Raw genomic sequence first — 20,575 nt, forward strand, 5'->3', positions numbered from 1 at the left:
TGAAGGCGTCAAGGGCGCTGAAGGCTTCGGCGCCGAGAGAGTCGACAACCTTGACGTCGTGAGCGTCGAAGGCTTCGGCGTCGACACTGGTGCCGATGGCGCCGTGGGCTGATAAAATAGCAAAGCATCGACATCCGAGTAGGACGGACACGGCGCCGACCGTGTCAACGCCGGCTTCGAGCCCTTAAGTAGGTTGCAGCGGTCTCGCTGGGGACGAGGACCGAGACCTAGAAGCACGTCTCTTGCGACTATCCGAAGCCTTGTCCGAGCGGGACCTTGAAGGTTCCTGATGCGAGTCGTGTCGCGGACCCGAGCCGAAGGCGTGCGAGCCACGGTACGAGACAGATCCTGGTCAGCTTCGTTAGAAGGCGTGACCGCACTCGTGCCCTGCGATTGAAATATTGCACACAGTTGTTCCTTAAAGGCAGCCCATTCCTCCAGAGTCTAGGACTTCGTTGGGCACGCCACTTTCCTTGCGTCTCCATCCTCTGAGGACGGGGAAGGCGACCGGTGACGGCGCTTCTGAGAATGCCGCAACGAGGATTAAGAATGGCAGGAACAACTCCGGGAACGAGAACCCCGGGCCTCCTCCGGACGCAGAGGGTCGCCCCTCGAGTAGTCCTTTGGATTTCGACTTGTATTTACGGGACTTATTGGGCTTAGAACCCCTACCTACCTACCTAGAGCTTCCCCTTACGCTCTCGCAAGGCCTCTGCAGTTAGCGACTGGTATTTTGAACAGTCATCTGTGTCGTGACTCTCGCCCAAGCACCACAAACAAATGCAATGCGGGTCGGTGATCGCCATTTTCGACTTGCAGTCCTGGCATGCCTGGAAGCCAGACGGCAGGGTCGGAGGGGGTCGAAGAAAAAGACATCTCAACGATAAAACACACAAGGTGTGCAGAGTTTCACGAAGCAGAATGTTTGCGGAATAAACTGAACTGAGGCTACGAGCGCCGTGCATCCTATTTATAACATCCAGTGACGTCGCCCTCGACGGTGACCTTCTAGGGACATCGACCCGACGTCATCGACGCAGGACGCCCTCTGCTGAAAAAGTTTCCAAAGTGCACAGCTGTGGACATTACATGTGGAAGAAGTTGGAGGACACAATCCATTCGAAGGAGCACTTCCAGGGACTCCCACACTGAAATGGGACGGTGAGCAGTAGCAAAGGACAAACTTCAATTCAGTGGCACTTTGCGGTTTCAGCTCCTTGCTTCTCAGCAAATAGCACCACCGCGGACTGTCGGATACCACACCATACTTTCCTCACATCTGGGGTCCAGCACGCTGTTGAGGTGGCACAGGCTTAGTCAGTCCTGCTTCGAGGGAGTCTGTAGGATCTTCCTGAGGCTCTGGTCCGAACTTAAAAGCTAAGCCCTCGATTTGGTGTTCCTCTCCCTGGCACTTCGGTTCCAGCAGCGGATGTACAGCCAGATCCGATAGTTCATTTTGAAGTCGATTGGTCCCACCAACTCAAGGGGAGAAGTCGTCCTTGCAGGGCTTCTCTAGTCAAGGTAAATTTAGAGCTTCAGCACAGCAGCAGGGCTTCACCAGGCAAACCAACGATCCAGGAGTTGCAGCAGGAGTCTCTTCTAAGTTCTTCTTTGGATTCCTTCGTCCAGTGGTTGACTTTGCCTTCCAAGTCAATAAGCCTTGCCTTTTATGCAGGTTTCTCCCATTCATTCTAGCCCAGCTGTCAATCACACAGCAGGGTGGCTGTCCTTGCCATCCAGCCAGCCAGCCAGCCAGCCAGCCAATCACCTTTGGGTGTATTCCTGTAACCAAGGGGATTAAGCACAGGGAGTTTCAGGCACCTCCCTCACTTCCTGCCCCTGCCAGACAATCTGTTGCCAGAGGCAGGCTTCACTCGTGAATCCCGCCAAAGACAAATCGAACAAAGGGCCTAAACCTGGTTTGGCGAACAGAGTAAATCTCAAGGAGGACCTTTCCAGCAAGAAACGGTGAAAAAAGTAGACCGGGCCATTTTGACAAAATGGGCACCCATGGGTACTTTACTGCAACTGCAAACGCAGCCTGCGATAAAAACTCCCAATGGTAGTTAAAAGTATCACTGCCACCAGCCATTAATTGTAGAAAGGGGAACATAAAAATGTTACATGAGAAACTAGACTAAGCTACCCCCTCCAGCACCTTATGGTAAGATAGTGTGTGCTGGGTCTAGAAAGCTACAAATGTAAGTAAAGCCAATTTCACTTCACTGCTCTTGGAAACCGTAGTTTATCCAAGAGAAGGTATTTAATCTGAATGACTTCCCTGTGCCACTGCACTAAAGGTGCAATGTGTCACAATGTAAATAGATGATGCCTATGCAGTTTGTCAGACTCCAAAACCAAAAGAAACAGTGTTCAAATCACAGAAAAATAAGTGTGGGAGAAATGTCTCACTCTCTCCAGGTTAAAACTTAAAAGTCCTATAGTCCAGCAAAGGTGATGGGGGTCTCTAAGGTAAAGGGGAATTAGCACCTTTCTGAGAATTCTCCTTAACAACTGGTCTCAGCCTTCATAGCAATAGCCTTTATATGCCCTGACGATTTCCCATGTTTAAAGGAAAGTAAGTCTAGGTAGAAGTATGAGTCAACTACCTCAATATGTTCACTCTTTAGGGATAACAAATTATGAGGATACAAAGTATACCCATTGCATTGCAAGGTGCTGTGTGCAATTGCCAAAATAAAATACAAAGAGAAACCAAGTTTCTCAGTAGTGCTACTCTGAAGGAACAGTCAGTTTCCCAACAACAATGAGCAAAAGAGAGTAGCTCAAGGCTTTACTTCAATTCTAACATTCAGGGCAGAATCAAAAATCATCAAAAAGGATATGCCATTGAAATCAATGGGGAAAAATTGAAAAAGAAATTCTTTCCCAACAGTTACTAGCCAACAAATTATGATGCAATGATTTATATTACAACACTTTGCAACTTGTTAAACCACCAGAATAAAATGTAATGTGCAAACTGGCATAACCACACAATTAGAAAGGTTAATCAATATGTAATTGATCAAAGCACCCATAATTAAATTGGCCAAGTACTTACCTGACTGTGGAATCCGATGAGCCGGTTACAATTACTCGCTCATCGTATTGTAGACAGAGTACAGAGCCAGTGTGACCAGTCAGTATTTTTAAGCACTCCAGGCTCGTCTTATCCCAAATCTGTGCAAACAAATTAGTCAAATCAATACATCAATTACCATTAAGCTAGAAGTCAGAAAAAACTTTGTGACCTCAATATAATGGGCAATATGACATCTACTGAAGATAGCAGAACTCCAAAGCTGCTAGGAAAGTGTGCAGCTTAGCTGTAACATCTGTAGAGGCATTGACAGAGGAAGGAACAAGTTACTTACCTGTAACTGTTGTTCTCCAGCATGGGTCTGGCATGGATTCACATGCTCATGAATATTCCCCGTCGTCAGGCTGGGAATCCTCGGTAAAGAAAAAACCAGTATCAGTTTCGTTTCTGATCTGTCTTTCGTAGTAATAACCAATCACTGGTCTCTGCGTCATACTGACCACAGCCAATGACTGCCCTCTACCTAAGCACCGCCTCTGGCAGCCATCTTCAGATTTGGAAGCACGTGAAGTGGCAGTATGACCAAGTGAAGAGCCGCAGAGGGGTAGGCGGGAGGGTTCGCATGTGAATCCATGCCAGACCCATGCTGGAGAACAACAGTTACAGGTAAGTAACTTGTTCCTTCTCCAGCATGGGGTCTGGCATGGATTCACATGCTCATGAATAAAGAATACATAGCAGTACACACATGCACAACCACGGGAGGTGGCAAAGGCTCAACATTAAGCATTACATCAAACTCAACATTAAGCATCTTACCTCCTCACCAGGCTCACCTCAGGCGAACAGGTTGCGCAGCACTGCTTGGCCGACCCTGGACTCCTCCCTGGAATCCCGATCGACGCAGTAGAATTTCGTGAAGGTGTGCGTCGACCTCCACGTAGCAGCCCTACATATGTCCAGCAGGGGCACACCAGAAAGGAACGCCGTGGTAGCTGCGATCGCTCTGGTGGAATGGGCTCTCGGACGGCCAGGCAGCGGTCGGTTTGCCAACCGATGACAGTACATGATACAGCCGGAGAGCCATCTGGAAATGGAAGCCTTCGAGAGAGCCTTCCCCTGATTGACAGGTCCAAGGTTCACAAAGAGTTGCGACGGCTTCCGAAAACACTTCGTGCGGTCCACGTAGAACTTCAGCGCTCTAGCCACATCCAGCGAGTGCAAAGTCCTCTCAGCCGGCGACGAAGGCGACGGGAAGAACACAGGCAACACCAAGGGTTCGTTGAGATGGAAGTCCGACGGTACCTTGGGCATGAAGGAGGGGTGCGTCCTGAGCACTACCCTCGTGTCGTGAAAAGTCAAGTACGGGGCCTTGCAGGAAAGGGCCTGGACCTCTCCCACCCGTCGTGCGGAGGTGATGGCCACAAGAAACGCTGTTTTCCACGACAGAAACTTCAACGGGGCCGAGTGCAGAGGCTCGAACGGAGGTCCCATGAGCTTGGTCAGCACCACGTTGAGCTCCCACGCCGGGGCCGGAGCCTTCACCGGCGGGAACGATCTGAACAGTCCCTTCATGAACTCTTTCACCAGACGATGAGACCACAAGGACGTCCGCCCCGTGGTTCTGGTGTATCGGGAGATCGCAGCAAGATGAATCTTGATGGACGCGTGTGCCAGTCCAGCTTTGGCCAGCGTCAGCAGGTACGGCAGTACCTGGGGAGCCGTAATCCGTAGAGGGTTAATCTTCTGTGCGTGGCACCAGACAGAGAACCTCTTCCATTTGTGTCCGTAGCATTTAAGAATCGAGGACGCCCTGGCCTTTGCAAGAACCTCTCTGCAGTCGGCCGGTATGTCATATCCTCCAAACTCTAGCGCTGCAGGAGCCAGGCCTGCAAGTTCAGTGATTTCGGGTCCTGGTGGAGGATGGCGCCTCCTTCCCTGGAGAGTAGATCCGCGTCCACCGGCAGCTTGATTGGCGGGGACGCTGACAAGTCCAGAAGGTCCGGGAACCATATCTGCCTCAGCCACGCAGGTGCGACGAGGATCATCCTGCACCGTGACCTCTTGAGCTGGTTGACGAGCCGGATTAGCAGTGGCAAAGGAGGGAACGCGTAGAGGAACAGGCCCTCCCAGGGGAACGAGAAAGCATCGCCCATGCTCCTCGCCTGGGGAAACCTGCTGGCGAACCTCCGGCACTTGGAGTTCGTCGCCGTCGCGAACAGGTCGATCTGGGGTGTGCCCCACCGTCGGAAGAGGCGATCCACTAGATCCTGCCGTAGTTCCCACTCGTGGCACGAGCGCAGCTCCCTGCTGAGTGAGTCGGCGATGGTGTTTTTTATCCCTGCCAGATGAAACGGCACCAGAAACATCCTTTGGCCGACGGCCCAATGCCACAGGTCCTGCGCCTCCTTGGACAGTGCTGGGGACCTGGTTCCGCCCTGTTTCCTGATGTAAAACATGGTGGTGGTGTTGTCAGTGAAGATCCTCACCACCTTGCCCTTGAGGGACGGAAGGAAGGACCTGAGGGCCCAGAACACTGCACGGAGCTCCGGGACGTTGATATGGAGGGACTTCTCCGTCGGGAGCCAAAGGCCTCTCGCGTGCAGATTTTCGGTGTGCGCTCCCCACCCTTCCAGGGAGGCATCCATGGTCACTGTCTCCTGGTGGTCTGGGGTCTGGAAGTCCATGCCCGCCGTCAGATGCGTGCGGGTGCCCCACCACCGGACCGCTCGGCGGAAACTCTCGTCGAGTGTGATCCTCTCCTCGAAGCCACCCGTCGTTTGGATCCAGCGCGCGTCCAGGAACTCCTGCAACGGGCGCATCCGGAGCCTGCACATGGGAATGAGGTAGATGCAAGAAGACATCATTCCGAGGAGGGACTTGATGGACCTCACACCTTGGCCGCGTCGGAAACCAACATCTGCTGTACCTTGCCCAGGATGGACCTGGTCCTTTCCTCCGACGGGGAGGCCAGAAGGGACACTGTGTCGAGCTTCGCTCCCAGAAACAGTGCGTTTTGCGCGGGTACCAGGTGGGACTTGGCATAGTTCACGGAGAATCCCAGGTCCGTGAGAAGTTGGACGGTCCTTGCCGTGTGCTCCACAGCGAGCTCCCTCGTCTTGGCTCGGATGAGCCAGTCGTCCAGGTAGGGGTAGACGTGGATCCCCTCGCGGCGCAGCTGCGCCGCCACCGCTGCAAGGCACTTGGTGAATACCCTGGGTGCCGACCGTAGTCGGAAGGGGAGGGCTTTCAACTGGTAGTGACGCCCTTGGACCACAAACCTGAGGAATTTTCGGTGCCCCTTTAGGATGGGAATATGGAAGTAGGCATCCTCCAAATCCAACGACGACAGGAAGTCTCCTTCCTCCAGCTGGCCCAGGACGTGCTGGAGGGTGACCATCCGGAACTTCTGCGCCTTGATGAACTTGTTCAGACGTCGCAGGTCTTGGATGGGGCGCCATCCTCCCGTCTTCTTCTTCACGAGGAAGTATCTCGAGTAAACTCCGGAGCCCCGACGCCTCTTTGGGACGAGTTCGATGGCGCCCTTCCTGAGCATCGCCTTTACCTCCAGGAGAAGCTGAGGGACGTGAAGCTCTTTCCTGGCCACGGGGGGGGACGCGTGGGCACCTTCCTTGAAACTCGAGCGCGTGGCCCCGGGCTAAGGCATCCAGCACCCAACGGTCGGTGGAGATGGACTCCCACACGCTGACGAAGCTCGCCAGCCGGCCTCCCACCGGGGTGCTTCGGTGGGGGCCCGACCCCACGGCCGGTTCAATCCTGTTTCGACGAGGCTTTGCCGCCTTGACCTCCTTGGCGACGACGGCGGGGTCCGCCAGACTTGCCTCGTCCTCTGTAGGCCTCCTGAGACGACGAGCGGGCCGCTTGACGGTAGGTGGAGAAACCGCCGCCGGAACCTTTGGAGGCGCCCTTGCCTCCGCTGCTCCGAAAGGGCGTCCGTCGTTGCTGCAGAACCCCAAGGGCCCGGGCCGTCTCAGTGTCCGCTTTAATGGCCTAAAGGGAATCGTCCACTGTTTTCCCAAACAGGTTGTTCCCATCGAACGGCATGTCCAGGACTCTGGTCTGTACGTCTTGACGGAAGTCCGTAGCCTTGAGCCATCCACGCCGCCTAAGGCACACGCCGTTGCCCCACTGGCGAAACCCAGTGTCGGCGATGTCCGTCGCAATAGTGATGGCGTGGTCCGACGCCACCTCACCTTCCTGTAGGATCTCCAGGGCATCCGCCCTCTTGTCGTCCGGTAGGAAGTCCAGCAGGGGAGCCAGTTTGTACCATAGCTCCCTGTCGTAGCGGGCCACGATAGCCAAGGCGTTGGCCGCTTTAATCGTCGTCGCTGCAGACGAGATGACCCTGCGTCCCATAGCGTCCAATTTCTTTCCCTCGCCGTCCGGTGGGGAAGTCGATGTGGAGGCCGCACCCCCCCCCCGCTTTCTTCCTGGCCGCCGCGGAGACGACGGAGTCCGGGGTAGGCTGCGCCCGGAGGCACAGGGGGGCCGCGTCCGGGACCCGGTACTTCTTCTCGTACCGGTCTCTTCTAGCTGGCGTCGTGGAAGGGTTCTTGAGGAGGGCGAGGCCCTCATCCCAAATGTCGTCCAGTAGAGGCACCGCGAGGACAGTCTTCCTCTTGGCCTCGCGCCGTTGATAAAAGAATCCTTCCTTTTTCTTCTCCTCAGGGCAGAGTTGGAAAGCTCGGATACCCTGGCGATCATGGAGTGGAACGATCCAATCTCGTCGGGCGGAGAAGCCCTGGTGGGAGGTGACGACGGTAGATCCTCGTCGTATACCTCGTCGTCCGTACCCGTCGCTGCCGTGTCAGTCCCCGTATCATCCCCTCGGGTGGACGGGGAGGAGGGCTGGACGGGGCGCGACGGCTGAAAAGGAGGTGGAGGGTGAATCCTTCTTTTCTTGGGCGGGGGAACACCAGAAGGTCCCGGTTCAGGGTCCCCCGACGGGAAAGGTTCCTCCGTCGGCAACGGTAGTCTCGTCCTTATCTCTGAGCATAAGGACTGTATAGCCAACAAAATGGCCGCCGAGTTGTCTTGCGGCGCTGGCAGAGGGGAATCCGACGGGCGATCAGGGGCCCCGTCGGCACCCTCGACGATGTCGTCGTCACCTGCGTCGGGATCCATCCCGACGGGCCGGTCTTCTTCCATGCCAAGGCCGTGGCTTAAGACCTCGATCAGCTCTTCATCCGAGGTTGAAGCCGAATCTACGACGACGCCCTGCCCCCCCTTTTTCTTCCCCGCCGGGGATTTCACGGGGGTCCTATCGATGGGCACAAAAGAGGACTCCCTCCGAGGTGGCAGGGAGACTCTGAGCCCCGAGGTCGCCACCACTGGTGTAGCCTCCACAGGCTGAGCCAGGGCCGCCGCGACAGTTTCGATAGAGGGCTTGGCCGGATGGATTAAGGCCTTCACCACCTTAGGTGCGCTCACCGCCTTATCCTTGAGGGGGGGGGGGACACTGCCTCGCTCCCCCTCCGATGGGGCCTTCGAGCTCGACCAGGGCCTCTCCAGGAGCTTCGCCGGGTGCTCGCCCTTCCTCTTACCCGACCCAGAGCGTTGGCTCGTGGCTGAAGGTGCCGGGGAGGGTGCGCCCTGCCTGGCGCCCGTAGAGCCCGACCGTTCGGCGCTCCCTGTGCCAGCGGACTCGCGGTGCTTGGCCTTGTGTTGGACCCCCGTCGCCGGGGCGTCCTCAAAGGTCTTAGAAGACCGCTCGGATTTTCTTCTTCTCGCCTGACGGGCTCTTCCCTTCCAGCCAGTTGGCGAGACATTGATGGCGGTCCTTCATGGTCCGCTCCGACATATTGCCGCAAAACGCACAGTCCTTCTCCACGTGCGTCTTGTCCTCATGTAAGCAGTAGAGACAAAAGGAGTGTTCGTCCTCCTTAAAGACGTTCTGCAGCTGGCATCCAGGGCAGACCCTGAACAGCTTTCCGGGCGTCGAGCTTCCCTTCTCCTGGGCCATGTCCGGGCCTGAGAAGCTTCTGGAGTCCTCCAAAAGCGTAGCTCGACGAAATCTTCACCCTTGAGGGCGCAGACGAATCCGACACGGGTCCCCGTTGATCGGATGGAGAGTCGGTGGAGCTTGAGGCTCTTTTGACCGAAAAAAAACGAAGTTTTTGAGAAAAAATGTGAAAAAATAGCACTAACGCTCGAGAGCAATAGCACGAGGATCCCAACACATGAACGTGCGGTAAAAATCTGAAGATGGCTGCCAGAGGCGGTGCTTAGGTAGAGGGCAGTCATTGGCTGTGGTCAGTATGACGCAGAGACCAGTGATTGGTTATTACTACGAAAGACAGATCAGAAACGAAACTGATACTGGTTTTTTCTTTACCGAGGATTCCCAGCCTGACGACGGGGAATATTCATGAGCATGTGAATCCATGCCAGACCCCATGCTGGAGAACTAAGATTACTGCTTCACAATAAGGCTTCAAGTGACCTCAGCTCACCGTAAAAAGAATTGTTGGAAGGCAAACAATCCTTGCATCAGGGATATACTGATATCAGCAAGGCAGATCAAATTATGGATTACATTTTTTTTTTTAATCACAGTGCTACATGAATCATTGCTTTATTTCGTACTCAAATGTTTTGCATGGAGTGCATTAGTGATCAGTTACCACCTATGTCATCAGAGTGCTGCAATGGTGAATAGCAGGCACCACAAAAGATTGCCTTCTCAAAATACTTTGTCACCCTTTCTTCACAATACAGCAAGATAGTGTTTGGTCTAAATGTTCTCATCTTTGACTAAAGCCATTTGACAATTTTCCTTATGTTGACTAATTCACAAAGCACACTAAGTGAGCCCTCCACCATCGTCTCACTTGCAAAATAACACCAATGTGCTCCATATGTGTCCAAGACACCCATGAGGGGAGGAATACCCAAAAGGTACCATTCAGTCTTTTTTCTGTGCGAGTTCTTCACTAGTTCAGGGAACAAAGACATGTTCCCAGTAGGTCACTTTAAAATGGTGACTTTCTCAAAGTGCAGCTCGCCTGGCTCCACCAATGGGAAGGATCTGCATCATTCAAACTGGCATTGGCTATCCAATCATGGATAGTCACTGTCCACAACATCTGATCAGAAACTACCAGTCAACTGGATGTGTACTGGGACTAGACAGCCCCCCACGCCCCACATATAATTTATTTCTAACATGTTTGTAACGGCCAAACCCTGGGGTATCAGTGTTTGTACAGTAGAGGCATGATTAAAACAGTGAGACCAGCAAGTTACCTATGGAAACAGCTTGATAGTACCTTGGTGGTTGCAGTTGAACAGTAAAGAGTGTCATTCATATTCATGGAAGAGCCAGGTTTTGAAAAGCTTCTTGAAGGTAGTGTAGGATCGTTATTCTCCGATATCTGGGGGTTGAGTGTTCCAGAGAGAGGGGGCAGTGACAGCAAAGCTTACACCTCCAGCTATGGACGTTTTGAAGCATGGTGTGACTAGAGATGCCGTCAGCGGGAAGGACAGCATGTGAATGGTGTTTCTGGAAAATATTCTTGCTCAGGCAAAGAGGGGCAGCATAGTAGATGTAGCAATGTGCCAAAGTCAACGTTTTGAAATCAATGCAGGCTTTAAAGGGTAGTCAGTGTACTTCACGTCTGGAAGCAGAAATGTGGTCAGACCGGTGCAGACCCAGCGCAGTACAGAGGGCTTTAGTTTGGAAGAGTTGTTGGTTGCTGAGGTGCCCATGAGGAGCACATTACAATAGTAAAGTAGCATGAGACCATTGATTGGTGACAAAAATGGTCTACTCAGGGAGAGGAGTTGCGCTGTGAAGGAAGCCAAGGCGTTGATATGCTTGGTCATGGTCCGCTCAGCATCCAAGTAAACCCCCAGGGTTTTGACTTGTTTGAGAACTGTGATGACAATACCATCGATGCAGAAGGAGGAATAGGCAGAATCAAGTTTTTCGAGGAGATAATGAGACCAATGAGTCACTGTTTTATCTTCATTCAGGCAGAGACTAAGTGGCCATCCAATTTTGGATAGTACAGTAAATCCTGTTAATGTCCTCGGTGCGGCAACCTGTGAGGGGGTGAAAGTTTGTGTGTCAGCACAGTTAGTGTATGAGATTGAGAGAGTCAAGGATGTCAAATAGTGGATTAGTATAGTCATTGTACAAGGTGGGCGACAGACAGGAACATTTGGGGACATCTGGGGGGGTGGGGTGGGGAACTGATATGGGGTCAGCAGCAGAATTCACAATGCCTTTCTGTGCCAATTCCTTTCACGTTAGAGACCCCCAGCTTTTTTTCTGGACGTTACGACTTAATTTTAGCCCTGGAGAAAGTGAGCCCTTTTTCTCGCTCTGTGTTTTGATTTATGTATTACCTTTGTTTTTGGAGTATGCCAAGCTCCATAGGCATCTACTTTTTGTATGGTGACAGCACATTCAGTGCAGTGTCACAGAGAAATCTTTTATATTTCTCATAAGGTTTAAATACATTTTCTTGTGTGAACTACTGTTCCCAAGAATAGTTAAGTGAAATTGACGTTACTTACCTTCTCTTTGTAGGTCCAGCACACCCAATCTTATGTGGAGTGCTGGGGGGTTACTTAGTATCCCCTTTTCCTACTTACTCATGTAACATTTTTTATGTTACCCTCACCAATTTAAATGGCTGGTGGCAGTGGTGCAATATAGCGCCCATGGGTGACCATTTTGTCAAAAAAGGCCCTTTGTTAATTTTGCCTTTGGCAAGCTTCAGTACTTAAACCAGCCTCTGGCTCCAGTGTGTCTGGAAGGGCAGAAAGTGAGGGAGGTTCCCGAACCTCCACTGTCCTTTGTCTTTAGGAATGCCTAAATACACCCAGTCCTGAATGGCTGGCTGTCCTTTCAGGAAAGCCACTCTGGTGTTTGAGTGACAGCTAGGCTGTGCATGAATGCGAGAAATCTGCTTAAAAGGCAAGTGTTTTGGGACTGAAGACTGAGTTGACCACTGGAAACAACAATCTGACGAAGAAATCATGAACAAAGCTTGCTGCATCCTCCTGGACCTTTGAATTGCCCAGTGAATCCCTGCTGCTGTGCTGAAACTCCTTTTTCCGATCGATAAGCGAAGCTCCGGAAGTGACTACTTCTTCCCTTGGGTTAGTGGGACCAACTAACCCCGAGAAACTCCACTGGAAGACCTTCCCTAACTGGCTGTACTTCTTTGCTGCGGCAGAAACCGAGTGCCAGGGGTCGAGAAATCCATAGTCGCATGCAATGTCTGATCCGGCCAGAAGCTCCAGGAGTCTCCCCAGGACATTACAGAAGCAGGACAACCAGAGCTCAAGTGAAGGAAGCCCAACCGGTATCCAAGATCCGCAGTGATGCGATTTACTGAGCGCTGAAACCGCCAAGTGCCCCTGATCCGAAAAGAGCCCGTAGCTACCGCCAACCTTCGAATTGCTGCTGCAGGAGTTTCTAGACATCCTCCCTCTTGTCCCCATGACTGAGGCCCGGAACACGATCTGCATAGCTGCAAGCAGACAGACGCCAGCTGGACCACTCTTCTTCTAAACAAAGGTACTGTTCTGACTTGGGGTACTTAACTCATTGTCTGTAGCTTGCTCCTCAGTTGAGACTTGAAGTAGCTGCTTTTCAAGAGTTGATTTTATCACCAACCTTCACAAGTGTAACGGCCTGTGACCATACAGTGATTTTTCTTCGACAAACTAACACTGTGCAAGACATTTACCATCTAAGAGGTGCCTCAGCGCCATAGACTATGCTCCAATTGACTTTTGGCTGTCCAGACTCTTCTATTCCATTTGACTTTGATTCTTACTGTCCATCATAGGTGATGCTTTGGTTTTAAACTAATATTGCTGGGAAAGGTTTTTATCTAGACTTCATTGGAAGATTTAAAGTGCTCACATACTCTGTGAACCTGTAACCTTTTTCCTCCCTCGAACCTTCCCTTTCTGCCGACCTCAGAATCTACAAAGTGCACTAGTGATATACAAATGCCATTACTGTCCTAGTTAGTGAAGTCACCTCAGGGTGTAGGAAGTGTGTATTAAGCATCTCTAAAGAGTATCTACTAGCTTTGTGTTGATTCTGAAAAAGTATTTTGAAATTAATTTGATTGCTGCATATATTGCCCTTTATAAAGAATGCTCATTAAAAAAACTATTATATAATTATTTATAACTACAAACCTTGAGTGTGTTACTTGGCTACTTGTGGATTTCATTGCTACAGCTCACATTTAACCCTCTTGAGATAAGCCTGGCTGCTCAGTCACACTACCAACTTGTGTAGTACAGGCCTATATCAATAGGTGGGTTACCGAATACCAAGAGGACAAGTGTTGTGTGGTCTCCCACAGGGTTACTACATCAATTCTTGCCTAACAAGGTGCGTTCACAGAGGAAGGATTTAACCCAGGCGATGGCCTTTGCTGCGAATAGAACGTGTGATACAAAGTGTTGTCAGAGGCAGAAATGGTCGAACAAGTCGAACATTGATGACAAGTCGACGACGCTGGCAAGATTGCCAGAGCCCCTGATGTTATCAAGCTGCATTGTAAGGTCCAGCAAGGTTGTTTCGGTCAGAACCCAGATTGTCTAGCTCCTATGAGATGGTGGTATTCTAGGAATTGTTTTACTTGGGAGTAGGCGATACGATGTAGAATTTTGAGTCAGAATGGGACAGTAGTGATGGGTCGACAGTTGGTGGGTTGTGCAGGATCAAGGGACGGTCTTTTAAGGAGTCGGATAATCAACGCAGATTAGATACTATTGGGGACTATTTGAGCTGGGCAGGAGTCTCCCTTACAATTAGCGAGTTTGAGCGATTGGATAGTCTCCAGGACAGTCACTTGAGAGAAGGAGAAAGTTGTTATTTTGTGACTGGGGTGCTCTAATGGCAGCAGAGCGGCCGGTTGAGGAGATTTGGTTGCTAGTTTGGTCTTTTTGGCAATGATTTCGTTTCATAGTAGATCAATTTTGTTGTTGAGGGCATCTTGAATGGTGGTGCACCAATCTTCATCAGACCTTGTATGGCAAATTGAGCGGACTGATCTTTCCAACTGTTAGGAGAACAATTCCTTAGTTTAAACTAGCGTTGGAGATTCTGGTGTCTTACGAGTTGGCTTTCTGAGAAAGGACTGCTTTCTTATACATCTTGGCAACTTTTGCAACGTTTAAACAGTTGTTTTGGGTGGGGTGCAACCTTCCAGACCATCCTTCGCCAGCCAAGCCATAACAAAAGGGGAAAGACCATATGCAAATCAGGCTTAGTCCCACCCCAAAGTAGTCAGCCTAAACTGTGTGGTCACATCCCTTCTGCACAAGACCACAAGCATCCTGAAACATGTTTCAGCCTAGTTGGGCCTCATCAGTGCAAAGTAGCTGGGGCTTCTAGGCTCAGCAGGCATGGGACCCTCGACTGGGCATACCCATCCCACTCGGGGTGACTTAAGCAAAACAAATGAGGTGATGGCTGGAAGGTTTGGAATTAATCCTGACCTTTGGCCTTGCTCTGGGCAACCTTCCAGACCATCAGTCTTCGCATGCCATGCCATTACAAATCATTAGAATAGTTGACTGTTTGGGAAATTTCTATGTTTTTACTGAATTTCATGCATCACCACCCAATGCTTTGTCTTCTCCTAAGTGTGAAAGTATATGGCAAATGACTTGCCATTAATAGTCTCTGGCTTGTATCTGCTTAGAATCCCATACTTTGCATAGGCCATATAGTGGTTGGTGGGGAGTAGCACATTTTTTTAAATAGAAAAATGTGGATGACAGAAAGGCTGTAACTATCCCTTGCCTATTTTCACGGGTATCCAGGATCCTAGGAACGTCGGCGCCATAAATGGTGTGTTTTCTGACATGGCATGTGAAACTGTGTCTTTTTATTGTTTTATAATACTGCTCATTTGTGGTGTGGGGGGATGGGTAGGCGCATGTGAATCCAAATAGGTTGAAGCCACAGAAACATTTTCTGGTTAAGTATTAGCCTTATGGGGCTTGTGAATCTGCTTAGATTCAGATGCCTCGCATACATTAGCAAGCAGTATTTTTTGAAGACAGTGGGCGAGCTGAAGGAGTAAATGTCAAACATTCTTGACATGGTTGAGGGTCTGGATCTAGATGTGTCCACACAATGTTGTGTGAAAGTGTTTACTGAACTCAATGTAGCTCCCTTACAAGTGCCATCCAGAGGGGGAGTAGCAAGGAAAAATGGTGTTTCCCCCATAGATCTGGTGGAATGTGCTCTTGGGGTAAACGGAAGACTTGTTGCTATAGAGTAGCACAGTTGTATCCATCAGACAACCCATCTTGCAATAGATGCTTTAGAGACTATATCCTTCTCTACCTATTGGACATGGACACAAAAAAAAAAATGTTTTTCATATTTTTGTTCTATCTAGATAATACATTAAAGCCCTGGAATATCAAGTCTATGTAAGGCTTTTTCTCCTCTAATTTGTGGATTTTGGAAGAAAGTTGGTAATTCAATCGATTGGTTGACATCAAACTTCGATATGAATTTTGGTGAAAACGCTGAATGTGTTCTTAATACCACCTTTTCTATGTAGGGGTCAGATACTGATGGAGCTTGCAACTCACTGATCCTTTGGATTGATGTTATAGCAACCAGGAAAGCATCCTTGTAATTTATTTTAGTGTTGCTTTCATGGCTTATGGGTCCACATTTTTTCATCCCATTAATAGAGTACTGGGCTTAAATCCCACCCTGGTGGGGCTTGAGATATTGGAGGAGGAATACGTTTGACACATTCCATGAAGCATTAACTACTGGCATCTTCCACCATGATATTTTCTGTTGTGATACGATATGATATTGCATTTATAACAAGCCTATACACAAGTGTTTCAAGGCACTGTGTTGTGCTGTGGTATATGTGGCTAGCACTGCTAAATGTACCTTTAGTGAATTATAAACTAGACCAGAGTGTAATAGATACATAAAAGGTACACAACCACATCTGGAGCTGGTTCTTGTGTGTGTCACACCAGATGACAAACCTTATCCATTTGTTAAAATAACAGTGTCTGGTGTTTACTTTTATATGATTCATAAATTGTGAACGAAGATGAAAATGTCCAAAAATCTCTGACCTCAGGAGCCAGACTGCTAAACTGGTTGTCTGAGGAATTGGGCAAGTAATTTGCCTGTTTTTGTGTCAGAAGATCTTGTGTTGGCTGGAGCTTCATCAGTGGGCATATACACCTGTGTAGTAGGTTTGAATACCATCCTTGTCTTGCCGACATTGGTGCAATGAGTATCATTATTCAACTTGTGTGATGTAATTTGTAGGTTATTTTGTGGATTGGTGGTGTGTGGGGCTGGGGGGCGGGGGGGTTGTGGGATTGGTGCAAATAACCCTCCTGACCAGCTTGCGGGAACCTGGACTCAGTTTTGTCACTTTTTCTTTTGTTGAAAATAGGTCAACTATTGGAAGCCACGATGTTGCGTGTTGCATATCTAAGCGTGTTGGTGTTGAGTTCCCACTCGTGCTCTGGTATTAGAATGCCAGACTTAAGTGCAATTGGAACATGTTGTGCTTGGATGAATCTGTTCCTTTTAATGCACCAGTGCCAAAGGTTTTGTCCTAGAATTGACAATTGTTTTGAGTGTTCTGCCTTGCTTGTTGATAAAAAAAAACATTGCAGTTGTATTGTCTGCAGTAGGAGGATTTTTTTCCCCTCCAGAACTGTCTGGAAAAAAATCTGTCCCATCCTTACTGCCTGGAGTTCCAACCAGTTTGTGTGATAACTCTTGTATTATTGTCAATTTTCCGTGAGCTCTGAAGTGCTGGGAATGTGCTCCACAATCTACTAGGGATGTATTTGTTTTATTGATTTGTGGCGGTGGGAAAGGGAAAAATCTTGTTTTGATCATATTGGCTGTTGACCCCAAAGACTACTTTTGTTTACCGTTCACAAGACTACCACTAGATGATTCCACTGAAGTGTGAGAGGAATCAGATGATTCTCTCACAACTACTTCTTGGGAATCTTCTACCCTGGTGTCCAGGGAAGGAATTGGATCCCAACCCTCAGGGTGGACTAGCGAGGGAGTATCACCTGAATGGAGGGTCATTGGAGAGGGGACACCTGAAGGCGAGACATGGTATTTACCCCTTGCAGATTCTTATCTACTTCCCCCTTCCCGCAGGTTTCATGGGCTACTGTCAACCCTATCCGATAGCCCCTTCTTCAATCCTACAAAATAAGGAGTTTAGAAAGAGGCAACTGAGAATAATATCTACTTCCCATCATAAACCTCATTTTGATATTGGGACAAGAAACGGAAACCAAAATACCACATACTTCCCATTCCAAACCCCATTATAACAGGAGAGCAAAGAAAGAGCAACCAGGGTCAAAACGGACTTCCTCAAAGTTGTTCTCCCTCCATACCTACAAAGTACAAAGTACTAAGAGGAGGAAGAACCCACAAAGAGTAATGCAGAATACCAAAAGGAAGAACAAGTTACTCTTACCTGGTAACGTTCTTTCGATGGGATGGTCCGACAACGTATTCCATATCTATGACAGTAATCGCCACAGCTGTGCTGCTTCGGAAAATCTTTCGTCGCCTGCATCGATGACGTTGCTACACTGTCCGAGGGCCTCCGTCGAGCCGACATCACCAGATGTTATAAGTAGGACGCACGACGCCTGTAGCCTCAGTTGTAGTTTTTTCCCAGAACGTGTGGCACCAGTCTTCTGCCAGTATGACCACAGAAAGCCTTGCTGAAACGTAAGCTGCAATCGCATAAGAAATTCTGTAGCGGGGTAGGCAGGGAGGGAGCGATATGGAATACGTCGTCGGACCAACCCATCGAAAGAACGTTACCAGGTAAGAGAGTAACTTGTTCTTCGAGGGGATTGGGTCCTCCGACGTATTCCATATCTATGACAAACTCCCAAAGCAGTACCAACGTAAGGAGGTGGGAAAAGAATTTATAATATACAAATTTAGAATGCCCAATCAATCAGATTGCCGAGTAAAGGACCGCCTTGCCAAAGGCCAGATCCTGCCCATGGATAGAATCTAGGGAGTAGTGACGTACCAAAGTATGGACCGAAGCCCAAGTGGCTGCTTCACAGATGTTACGAATCGGAACACCCCTCTGCAGGGCAGTAGAGGCAGCCATACCCCTAGTCGAGTGGGCCCGTAAGCCTACTGGAGGGTCCTTACCCGTCAGGCGGTAACATTCAGAAATTGCCAAGACAATCCATCTAGACAAAGTCTGCTTAGTCGCAGCTTGTCCCAAATGCCTTCCAGCGTAACCAATAAAAAGCTGACCGTCCACTCTGACCCGGGACATGCGTGAAATGTAGAAACTTAAAGCTCTCCTAGGATCCAACCTATGGAGCCTCTCCTCGTCCTTACCAGGATGTGGAGGAGGATAAAATGCAGGAAGAATAATCTTATGGCGTAAATGAAATTCCGACACCACCTTCGGAAGAAAGGAAGGACGAACTCTAAGGACATTCCTTTCCTTATGAAACACAGTGAAGGGTGGCTTAACTGAAAGTGCCTGTCACTCACTCAGAGAGCAGAAGTGACCGCAACTAAAAAGACAATTTTCAGGGTTAACAGTCTCAAAGGACAAGAATGTAAAGTCTCAAATGGAGCACCCATTAGGAACTTGAGAACAAAGTTGAAATCCCAACCGGGCACCTGGAAAGGTGACGGAGGGAACACATTACTGAGCCCTTTCAGAAACTGAGAAATTAAAGGAATTTTAAAATAAGAACACCCCTCAGACGAGCGCTTAAATATGGACAGCGCCGCCAGGAAACCTTTAATGGTACCCACTTGCAAGCCCCTGTGGGCTAAAGAAAGCAAAAAAGACAACCACTGGAATGTCACATGAAAAACGATCCACATTCTTAACCCTGCACCAGTCGCAGAACCTTCTCCAAGGGCACAGGGACTTTGTTGCTGGCCTTCTGGCCGAAAGCAACACCTCCATCACGTCTTCAGGGAGGTCCCAATCCTTATACCTCAACCGTTCAGAAGCCAAGCATGAAGGTTGAGGGATCTGACCTCTGGATGGAGAACCTGACCCTCCCCCCCTCCGTGAGAGCAGATCATCTCGGTAGGGAAGACGACGTGGAGGGCAGATTGACAAGTCGAGACAGTCCGGGTACCACATCCTCCGGGCCCATGCCGGAGCAATGAGGATCATCCGGGAACCGAAACTCTGCAACACTTGCGGGATGACGGGGACTGGAGGAAACTCATACAGCAGTGGGAAGGACCACTCCACTACGAACGCGTTTAAGGCTCCTCTTGGAGGAAATTCCCGCGAGCAGAACCTTTCGCACTTCCGGTTGACACTGGAGGCAAAGAGATCCACTTGAGGGGTCCCCCAAAGGGCGAAGATCTCCAGGAGAATCTCCTGAGCCAACTCCCACTCGTGAGGGATCGCGCTCTGCCTGCTCAGAGCGTCCGCGTCTCGTTTTCGTCTCCGGCCAGATGAACTGCCAAGATCGAAATTTCCTGCTGGATGGCCCAGAACCGGAGCTGCATCGCCTCCCTGCACAGAGGCAGTGACCCTGCCCTCCCCTTTTTGTTGAGGTAGTGCATGGCCACTGTGTTGTCTGTCAGAATCAGGACATTCTTTCCTCGCACAGTCGGCAGAAAAGCCTTCAGGGCAAGCCGGACGGCCCTCAGCTCCTACAGATTGATATGGAGTCTGGACTCCAACGGAGACCAACGACCGCTGACTGTCAGCTCGTTGGCATGAGCTCCCCATCCCGTGAGGGACACGTCCTTCACGATAGTCACCTCCGGCCAGGGCAGCCGAAACGGGCCCCCCCCCCTCATCAGATTGCCTTCGACGGCCCACCACAGAAGGTCCTGGGCGACCGAGGGCGGCACCTGAACGGGGTCCGACATCCTGCCGGAGGACTGACCACTGGAGCTTGAGAGCCTACTGCAAAGATCTCATCCGCAACCTGGCCTCTGGCACCAGAAGAACGCAGGATGCCATGAGGCCGAGTAACCTCAAGAACTCGAACGCTGGGAGACTCTGGGCATCTTGAAACTTGTGCACCATCTGCTGAATGTGGTGAGCCCTCACCTGCAGAGGAAAACACTGCCCCAGGGACGTGTCGAGCACTGCTCTGATGTACTGGAGCCACTGCTTAGGTGTCAAGTGGGACTTCTTTAAATTGAGGGAGAAGCCCCGCTTGTGAAGGGAGTGGCAGGTGACGGACAGATGATCCAGGACTTGCTTGGTAGAGCGCGCTCTGATCAACCAATCGTCCATGTAGGGGTAGACGTGAATCTCCCCTTTCCTGAGATACGCTGCCACCACCACCATGAGCTTGGTGAAAACCCTTGGGGAGGAGGTCAATCCGAACGGCAGGATCCGAAACTGAAAGTTCGAGTCGCCAACCGCAAACCTCAGGTACTTCTTGTGCTTGGGATGGATTGGCACATGAAAATAAGCGTCCTTGAGGTCGAGAGACACCAACCAGTCCTGAAGTTGAAGGGCCTGGAGGACTTGA

At 50.2% G+C, this 20,575-nt stretch overlaps 1 protein-coding gene across 3 annotated transcripts in view; it reads right to left on the reverse strand.

Annotated features, from left to right (window-relative positions):
* Positions 1-20,575, reverse strand: part of FBXW11 (F-box and WD repeat domain containing 11) — a 1,385,831-nt gene that overhangs the window by 593,517 nt on the left and 771,739 nt on the right. For all 3 annotated transcript variants that reach the window (XM_069654341.1, XM_069654340.1, XM_069654339.1), the window contains one exon: positions 3,065-3,183. In XM_069654341.1, coding sequence (XP_069510442.1) covers positions 3,065-3,183 — 119 coding nt within the window. The remainder of the gene's footprint in view (positions 1-3,064; positions 3,184-20,575) is intronic.

The sequence above is a fragment of the Ambystoma mexicanum genome, chromosome 3q, assembly GCF_040938575.1.
Source record: "Ambystoma mexicanum isolate Mex_15411 chromosome 3q, UKY_AmexF1_1, whole genome shotgun sequence".
Taxonomy (NCBI): Eukaryota; Metazoa; Chordata; class Amphibia; order Caudata; family Ambystomatidae; genus Ambystoma; species Ambystoma mexicanum.